Source organism: Geospiza fortis, unplaced genomic scaffold (assembly GCF_000277835.1).
Source record: "Geospiza fortis unplaced genomic scaffold, GeoFor_1.0 scaffold130, whole genome shotgun sequence".
Taxonomy (NCBI): Eukaryota; Metazoa; Chordata; class Aves; order Passeriformes; family Thraupidae; genus Geospiza; species Geospiza fortis.
The window spans coordinates 9,118,273-9,128,115 of record NW_005054300.1 but is presented as its reverse complement, the minus strand read 5'-3'; the positions used below and the strand labels follow the sequence as shown (position 1 = coordinate 9,128,115).

The following is a 9,843-nucleotide window of genomic DNA, read 5'->3' as shown; positions in this document are numbered from 1 at the left end:
CTGAGAGCTGATCCTCACCATTTTGGGATAGCAGGGATGCATCAGAGTCCCTTGGAGAAATGTGTCTTCCCTAGCAACCTGCCAGTAGAGACTTTAAATTGAAAGACACTTCTTATCCTGAAAAGGATTTCCTCAATCTATCTAGAGTTAGATAAAAAGATCTAGACAGAGTTAGAAGAAAGAGCCGTACAAAGTTATTTGCTTTTACAAGAGTTTATTTAGTAACTGTTCCAAGAACCTAGATGACCTGTACTTTAAATAATAAGGTTAGTACAAAGAGGTTTGCAACATATGCTAACAGTCAGAAGCTGGACAAGATTGGAAACCCTGGGGTTATGAAGACATGGTAATAACAGGTGCTGTTGCAAAGAGCTTACAGTTTGAAAGGTAACAAGTAACAGGCAAGTGAGGTAAACTATTGAGTTGAGAGAGGAAAATAGGTTAACAAAAATAAATAGCATCCTTTATCCTGGACTCTAATGAATACAGATTGCAGCAAGTTCCTTAGAAGTGACCTTTTCCAGGTCTGTCTCAGTGAATTCTTTATTCATATATATATACTTCTAAGACAGTATTACTGGCTTCAGCTTCTAAGCATATACTTCTAGCTGATGTGTTTAAGATTATAAATGGAATCAGAAAAATCACAGAAAAAGAGAATTGTCAAAATTATTTTAGCTGCTTTGAACACATTACTCCCCCCCTTTAAAAAAAGTTCTGAAAAGAAAGTCCTTTAAGCCAGCTTAATTACCCTTTAGATCTTGCTAGAAATCACAAAATAAAAATAATAGGCTGCACTCATCCTGAGGGCATACAATAGAAAAGTCATATGTTTGACCTGCTATTAGTGTTTAGAAATGCTCCCAAAGGAACAGGTTTTATTTCTTTAAAGAAAACACAGGATTGTTGTGGTACATATCATACACCCCTGGGCCATGAACTGTAAGAAATTAGATTTTCCAGCATGACAGCTGTGAAGTAAGAAGTGATGTGGATAGATAATATTTCTGGATAGAGCAGATGCAGAGCAGCGTGCCCATGATATTGAACACGATATTCCTGATGTTGAACAGATGCCATGCTCCTTTGGTACTGCCTAGAACTTTGTAAGAACCATGGCTGGTTCTGTCTGCAGATTAAAATGTTTTCTGAGGCTAAACTTTGAGAACATCCAGCCTGACAAGTGAGCATCTTCTGGCATTGGCATCATCGAGCTAAAGGTACCACCATTTCTGTTAAGCCCAGTGGAGTGTAATAATAAATTCATGTCACAAGATGGAGCTTCAAGCCAGCTGTAATGGCATCTCCACACACTCATGGCATGGCTTTTTTTTTTGTTTTAAATAGGAGCAGCAATTTCATAGCATATTTAAAATTTATTTTAAGAAATACACAGTATCCAATTAATTAGATTACTTACGATGAAGGATTTATGGAATGAAATTATAAGAATGTACTTCCCTGAATACATTCACACTAAGGAGACATATAAAGAAAAAGCAATTTAAAAGCATTTGCGGTGAACAATGGATGGGCCAGCTTCATCATACTCCTGTTTGCTGATCCACATCTGCTGGAAAGTAGAGAGGGATGCAAGGATAGAGCCTCCAATCCAGACCGAATACTTGCGTTCGGGAGGAGCAATGATCTGTTTAAGAAATAAAACATTAAGTCCAAGTGTCTACTATGAATAAAATACATTTTTATACAAAAATACAGAAGCAGTGATATGTGATATTAACAAAAAACACTGCATCTATGTGCTAGTGCTATCCATTGCTGCAAGCAGGAAAGCTTAGAATTTGTTATATAAATCTATACCCTCAAATTCTCTGCCTGACTCAACCCTCAGTGACCCTTATCCCTGGTGCACTCATGTACTCCTGAGCATATATGAGAAAAGGGAAGATGATTGCTCTGGAAATATAATGACAGTCTAGGTGGGCTTTGAAAAAAATCAAAGACCTATGGAGCACTACTTTTGGTATAGCTGATAAAGTGTTTGTAAAGCAAAGAACAGAAGACTTGAAGTAGCAGAACAAAGATTAGTTTGTCAGGGTCTCTTTCAAACTTGTAAGCCAAAGACAAAACCAGCGTTTCCTCTCTCCCGTGTCTATCAGACTAGAAGGGCTGAAGAAGCTCACATACAGCCCCAGAGGAAAATTTATATTCCTGGGTTCCTGCTGTTCTTTGGCCTCATTAGGACATTTGACCAAAATCAACATGAACAAAGAAATGAGAGAAAGCTCTCTTTTTCCAGCACCAAAGTTACCAGTTGGTGATTATTTGCTAGATAACCCAGATGTGATTCAGAATGTGTTAAAAGCACTTACTTTGTAAGGTGTTGCATGTTTCACTAGATCTTTGAGGACTTTGTGAATGCCAGCTCATATAATCTACGAATGATTGCACCATACATACCTTGATCTTCATGGTGCTAGGAGCCAGAGCAGTTATTTCCTTCTGCATCCTGTCTGCAATACCCGGGTACATTGTGGTGCCTCCAGACAGCACATTGTTAGCATAAAGATCCTTTCTGATGTCTATGTCACATTTCATGATGCTGTTGTAAGTGGTTTCATGAATGCCAGCAGACTCCATGCCTGGGGAAGTTACAGAAGAACACTGAGGAAGCAACTCCATACAGAGGCTTAAAATTGTTAATGCAGAACTGACATGCTGTTTAGTGACTCTTTGGAAGACATCAGTCTCAGAGCTTCGGAAATCTGGAAAGTCATTTTTCAGTTGCCTAAATTATTTGCTTAAGAGTTCCTTCGTGTACAGCCCTGCTCTCCCCCTTACACACAACAAGTCCTCCTTAAAAAGAAAGTTGGGAGTGTGGAATAGCAAAGTTTCCACTAGGCTTCTGTAGGCAATCTCAATTGTCCTAAGAATTCCTTATATGGTCTTGGAATCATTTGTTCTCTTGTTTTTCCTTTTTTTTTTTTCTTTTCAAATTGAGTCAACTCAGAGACAGAACAGTCAAAATATGTCCTAATACCCCTAGGTATGCAACTGCTTTATCTCTGAGTTGAAATTCTGCCTATTGGCAGAACTGACTCTGGATTTCTGTGTGACCTAGTTGCAAATCTGCCTTCATGGATGTTGATTAGCATGGCATCATCTTGACTTTGCTCCGAAAAGGCAATGAACTATGGATTCAGGATTTGGAGCAGTCTTTTGGAAAAATAAAAGTAGGTCTTGCTGCCTGCTTGTCCCTCCCACCTCTTCCCACTCCTGGCAAGCACATTCAAACATACAAAATGGCACAGGCCCAATGCCAGAAGGCAGGAACAAACATTGTGTGTTTATTTTGGGAAAGCATTTTGGCTAATTGTTTAACGTGAAGTTCTTCCCACCACATTAATAGACCTGTTATAAAAGATTGTTTTATAATGGGTGCTACACACACCCATGTGTAGATGTGGGTGAGTCAGTAATGGAGCACAAGCAAAAGGAAATAGGGACTTGGTATTTCAGTGCAGTTTACCGAGGCAGAACAGTCACTGAACCCACCAATGAAAGATGGCTGGAAGAGGGTCTCTGGGCACCGAAAGCGTTCATTCCCAATGGTGATCACCTGACCATCAGGAAGCTCATAGCTTTTTTCCAGAGACGAGGAAGATGCAGCAGTGGCCATCTCATTTTCAAAGTCCAGGGCCACGTAACAGAGCTTTTCCTTGATGTCACGGACAATTTCACGCTCCGCTGTAAAGAGGATTCAATCTTTAAATTGGCATTCAGGAAGGACCCATGCATGTTGACTGCTTGTTCCCTTTCACCCTCCAACACCCTCCCCATATTTTAAACGAACCCTCTGCTAGTCTTTCAAGGGACTTTCATGTTGGAGACCTTCTCATGCCTGTTCAACTGCAGAACCACTGACAGTCCTGAGGCCCATGAACGAGGCTCCATTTCAGCGTGTCCTTACCAGTGGTGACGAAGGAGTAGCCGCGCTCCGTCAGGATTTTCATGAGGTAGTCGGTCAGGTCCCGGCCAGCCAGGTCCAGGCGCATGATGGCGTGTGGCAGGGCGTAGCCCTCGTAGATCGGCACGTTGTGGGTGACGCCATCCCCAGAGTCAAGCACGATCCCTTTGGGAGGGTAACACACGGTTCATCGCCATCATCCCCATGGAACCATTGCAAACACCTGTGCCACGTTCCCCTGAGGCTTACCTGTGGTACGTCCAGAGGCATAGAGGGACAGAACGGCTTGAATAGCTACATACATGGCTGGCACGTTGAATGTCTCAAACATAATCTGAAATGCAATTAAAATAATGGTCGTAACACTAGAGGGTTTAGCTTAGTTGAAGCAGTTTACTGAAAAAGAGGCAGAATGCAAGATTTTGATATTTCTCTATGCTTGGTAAAAGCAAGAAAGGAAAATACAAAATCTAAATCCAAAAATATTTGTCCTATAAGGTATGTCCCTGTGTTTGGCCTGTATTTTTATCATATTACTATAGCCACATGCACATATTAAAGATAATTTCGTAATAGGCCTGGGTATAAAAACAGATTAAGATGACAAAGTTTGGACAGACTGGAATGCTCACATTCAATGTGAATACAGTGATTTTCTACATTATATGTAATAATATGTAAATATGACAGGTGGTCACTATGTGCTTTCCATCTTCCATAACTGAGTGAGACAGACTTCTGGACAGCATGACTAACTGGAAGGATGACATTCACATCCTGTTGAATGAAAAGGTTGGGCTATGCCATGGCTTTAGTGTGGCTCACCTGTGTCATTTTCTCACGGTTGGCTTTGGGATTCAGGGGTGCTTCAGTCAGCAGAGTCGGGTGCTCCTCAGGTGCAACCCGGAGCTCGTTATAGAAAGAATGATGCCAGATCTGAGGATAGTGAGAGAAGCCAAGGGAAAGAAACACCATCAGTCAGCAGCTCAACATCACTTCCAGACAGGTGCTGAGCTCCAGCACTCTGCTTACAGCTCTAGATATAGGCTGGTGATGTTTCTCATGCAGTTGTTCTTACTGCCTCCACAGAGACTACCAGAACAACTGTAGAAAGAAAACCACCATCCTCCGGCTTTACTACCAGTAATATATGACTTACTTTAAGGACACATAAGGAAAATGAATACAGTACTCTTACAACAGAAAAGACAGAACAGGACACACTTGGTTCCAGCAGTGCTATTTCAATAATGACTGAAAGGGAAACAGTTCCAGAGCAACTCGGAGAACATACACAGAGTTCAATAGATAATGGGTCTCTTGACAGTTATGTCTTTTGGTTTGTACAGGCCAGCCCAAGCATTCATGAAAAGAAATGAAGATAAATGGTTGTGAGGTTGAAAGTCGACTTGTGTTTATCACCTCCACACAACTTTCTCCTACAAGTTGTAAAAATCTGAGGCCAAATGAGGCAGTGAGGAGGTTAATACACTGATAAGAAGTAAAACAACCAGAGATTTCAATCTGAAGGCCAAGAAGTCTTTCCTAAGGTTGTTTTCAAGCTGGTGGTCATTAAGGACTGGTTGATATGTTTGGCACCTAAAAGATTTTGCTTTCAAGCAAATTCTACAATACTGAGAGTCATTAGGTGCTCGGGACTCCACACACTTACAGTGTGTTGGGATGTCCAGACCATTCCAAATAACAAGTTTCTCCTTGAACCATACTGGGTAGCATGACACTTTCATCTCAAATTTAGTGGATATTCTGCAAATATTTGGTTCAAATAGTTCTGTTTACCAGTAGTACACACTGACTTCTCAAAGCTGAAATACCTTCTCCATGTCGTCCCAGTTTGTAATGATGCCGTGCTCTATGGGGTATTTCAGGGTCAGGATTCCTCTCTTGCTTTGAGCCTCATCACCCACATAGCTGTCTTTTTGACCCATACCAACCATCACACCCTATAAAATAATACAAATTGTGTCAGTGTCTCAGAGAAAAGTGTCATAAAGTAGACAGAACATTAGCTGTGGAACAAATCCAGTTGCGAGTTATACTAGTTACAACATAGTTTACTAATACTAACAAATGGAGTATTATGTGTTGCTCTTAAATTGCCAGTATTAAATGTTTCATTATTAAATCTCTGGAGTTCATATTTCCACTACAGTTGAGTAAACAGAACAAGTACAATATTAAATGCATCACGATAAAGTGGGAAAACTGAGTTGTTTTATGTTTGTTATTATTTAGGGATGAACGGTCTGCTAAATGATAATAAAGTGGAGTAAAAGCAGAAAGTGATATTGTGCCATCTAAGGGTCAAGATCGAGTGATACACAATTTACGTTTCCCAAAGGTTCAGTTTCAATATTTTTTAATCTTCTATTTGAATGCCATAATACTGTGATTAGGGATGGACAATTTAAATCTACTGTGTGGACTTCTTTACAGATATTTTCATGGATCCAGTAGAAATTATTGAAGGACCAGAAGCTAGAAACTACTCTGGATATACACTAGATTCTATGTTAAAATGAGAAATAATGAAAGAAAAATATAGTAGGATCCTTTAAGTGCATAATACAACTATCAGAACTCAGTCATTAGAGATTCCAAACCTTGACATCTCTAAATCCATGTCTTAAAACAGGCATCCCAGATTTGCAATTTTTAATGGGATGATCCAACCTAAATGATCAGGAAAGAAAGGTTCTAGAAATCTGTATTTGTTTCCACTGTAACTATATTGCTTGGTTTTGAGCAATTATTATCATTTACACTAGCTACAGATGATGGCATTTGAATGCACTTTTCAAATTATGGTAATTCCCAGAGGCATCAATTAGCCCTCCAGTCCTAGTTTCTGTATTGAAAGGCAGGTATTTCTCCAATCCTGGAGAACTTAAAATGCATTTGCTGGGTATATAAAGTCTTCATCTTGCAAAGAGCTTGCCTCTTTCCATGAGGGCCTTGGGTGACATAGAAGCAATTAAGTGGATCTGTTAATTACTTGGATTCGTTTGTTGTGACCTAGAGAAGCTGCTCTAATTCATGCTTATGGTGATCTGACTCATAAACTCTATAATTAACAGCTCAGATAATAAATGTGTTCTGCAAACTATTAAAATATAATGGAGTGCATCATATACTCAAATGTAAACCTTGAAGCTAAGGAAACTCAACCCTAGACAGGTACCCATTTCTGGTACAGCTTAATGAATAAAGCCAGAAAGGTTAGGAGAAAGCTGACTGAAAAGTTCTGCTTCCTCCTTTAGTCTTCCACACATTACCTATTATCAGCTTTAAGGGCAGTCAGAATTTCTAGATGTTCCTGTGTTGGACTTATTTGGATTTTGGGCTGGGTTTCTTTAACCTAGTTCTACTCACCAAGTTCTCTGGGTGATTCAAAATTAAGGGGCAGGGAAAAGATGGCATAGAAGGGAGTGAAAAATTTTAAAATCATTCCTTTACAAGGCATGAGACCTCCCTTGATTCAGGGGAGTGTGCTGCTGGACTCATTTAGCCAGGAAATACTGTATTACACAGATGACCCTAGGCTGGACTAGCCCCAGACACAGATGGTCCTGGCTGAAGAACTGGTGACAGAGCAGCAAAGCCTTCTACAAGCCCAGTATGGAACAAGCAAAGTAGTTCATCACCTGGTGCCTGGGACGACCCACAATGGATGGGAAAACTGCTCTTGGAGCATCGTCTCCAGCGAAGCCGGCTTTACAGAGCCCCGACCCATTGTCACAAACAAGGGCAGTGCTGTCCTCTTCCTCACACATCTTCTACAGCAGTGCCTGTAGCTTCCAGACAGAAAACAGCTCTGTGAAAACAGCGGGGAAGAATTAAATCAAAATCACACTCAGGTAGCAGAGCCACCCTGGCCACCAGGACCTGCAAGGAGGGGAATGGCCCCAGCTGGGAATCACAAGGACTGCAGGGCTGTGGGAGGGAATGGGCTTCCTTCTGAAAGCATGAGAGCCATCAACCATGCCTGGGTGCACTAGAGATTATCCAGGGAATTCCAGAGGAGACTTCCAGCCCTGCGGCACGGGCAGAGAGATCAGGGAGCAGCAAATGTTTATCTAAATTTGGTCTCAAAAATCCACGGCTGGGGAAGAGAGATAAAAGAGAATGCTGGACTGACAGCTGCAAAAACAAAGATTCATTTGCGTTGAATTCAGCACAACTTCTCCTGCTTTTCTATCACCCTGACAAAATCCTGACACATGTGGATAGCTGTTAAAAGGTGAGAGCACTTCAACTTCCCATTCTAGTCTTGGGCTTCCCAAAAACTAGCTATATTAAATGCTATGCATGTAACAGGGATGTTTTCCTGATACACATATTAATCCACTGGTGAAGACGGCCAATTAAGTTTACATTTAACCTTTTAAAAAGGTAGAAATTTTCCAAATAAAAAAGGGGAAAAAAAAAAGAAGTAAGTCTTTTCCTGTTCTCCCCTAATCAGTCAGAAAAATAAACCCACCTTTAAAATTAAGTCAGAGACAGTATGTGTTTTAAAAACAGGCCATAACATCTATCATCATTTCAAAGCAGCCAATAAACTGCATTTGTAGAGTGACAGAACAATTTATGTTGGCTCCTTGGCTCACTAAAAAGAAACTGTTTTCTTCCTCTGGCAACAGGAAGATAATATGGGTAATAAAAATGCTTTGAAGGCTTTGTATTGAAGTCAATTACAGAAACAAGCACTGAATACCAGGACTCAAGAAGAACTATTTGCTCACAATTTATAGCATGGTAGGGAATCACTTGGCCCACTTCAAGCCTGGGCTTCCATGCAGAGTTCAGCAAAATGCAGTGTGTTAGCAGCTAAGGGAGACAGCTGTCAGCCACGGACCAGCTGGCTCCACATGCAGTCTCCAAAACCTTCTGCTGCAGGAATACTGGAAGTGCAGGCAGAGATGAGAATGGGGTCAGCAAGAGCCAAGGCCAATGAGCAAGGGAGGCCACAATCTCTTAAGCCTCTACAATGGATGGAACAGGCACTGACAGTTCTCCCAAATGCTTCATTTGAGATCCTCTGTCTCTCCCCAGCCAGGCAGCCACGAGACATGGCTGCAGCCCTGCTCCTGCAGGCTGCGTGGGCAGAACTCCCAGGAGAAGATAGGATAGGGAAATCCTAACTTTGTATTCCAGATATTTTATCATTATAACTGTGAAAGGAAAGTAAGTTGCAATTTTTCATTTATTAAACTCCTTAGGCTCTTTATATGAAAAGATTTACTGAATGGAGTACAACTGTTATCTAACATGAATGAACAGCCTGGTTTGGACAAACCATTTCCTAATTAGGAAATATGCTTTTCAGCCGTCTGTTTTTGGAACAGCGCTTGAGGTCAGGGGGGTTGCTCAAACCAATGCAGCTCATGCAATGCCAAAAATCACTTGGGGGAGGGGAAGAAGGGGGCAGGAGAGGCTACATTTCTGAGCTTAGTGGACTCTAAATGAAAACCATATTTAGTAATAAAGCACAAAAAGTTGAAAAATCAGACAGAGGGCTCTGCTACCAACCAATGAGTTACAGCTCAGGACTGCCATGGCAGGCAGTAGCAAGATCTTAGAGCAGCAAATGTCACTGAGTGCTGTGGAACAAAGGAAATTTTTCTCCCAAGTAAACAGTCTTTAGCCTCTTTCTTCTCCCTGTTTTACATGCAAGTATAATCAATCACCTCCCCAATCTCCACAATAAATTATAAAGAGAACTCCAGCTCCTCAAGTGCTGCGTGTAGCCTGTTAGTTAATGAATGTTTGGCATTTTACAGAACAGTAATTTCATATGCATGGAGACAAGGATGAATACACATGCATCCTCAATTTATCCTATTAGACACTGCTGATTTGCATACTTCTAGTTCTTCCTGCAGTCACATTCCTCG

General features: G+C 41.0%; 1 protein-coding gene across 1 annotated transcript in view; it reads right to left on the bottom strand.

Moving 5' to 3' along the window:
* Window positions 1-197: 197 nt before the first annotated feature.
* The window catches only part of ACTA2 (actin alpha 2, smooth muscle), a 10,113-nt gene continuing 467 nt past the window's right edge, over window positions 198-9,843 (bottom strand). Inside the window, exons 2-9 of the mRNA XM_005416466.2 lie at window positions 7,594-7,763; window positions 5,764-5,892; window positions 4,754-4,864; window positions 4,178-4,262; window positions 3,932-4,093; window positions 3,517-3,708; window positions 2,422-2,603; window positions 198-1,648 (exon numbers count right to left, since the gene is read on the bottom strand). Of these exons, the coding sequence (XP_005416523.1) occupies window positions 1,505-1,648; window positions 2,422-2,603; window positions 3,517-3,708; window positions 3,932-4,093; window positions 4,178-4,262; window positions 4,754-4,864; window positions 5,764-5,892; window positions 7,594-7,722 (1,134 nt within the window). The 5' untranslated portion in view covers window positions 7,723-7,763 and the 3' untranslated portion in view covers window positions 198-1,504. The remainder of the gene's footprint in view (window positions 1,649-2,421; window positions 2,604-3,516; window positions 3,709-3,931; window positions 4,094-4,177; window positions 4,263-4,753; window positions 4,865-5,763; window positions 5,893-7,593; window positions 7,764-9,843) is intronic.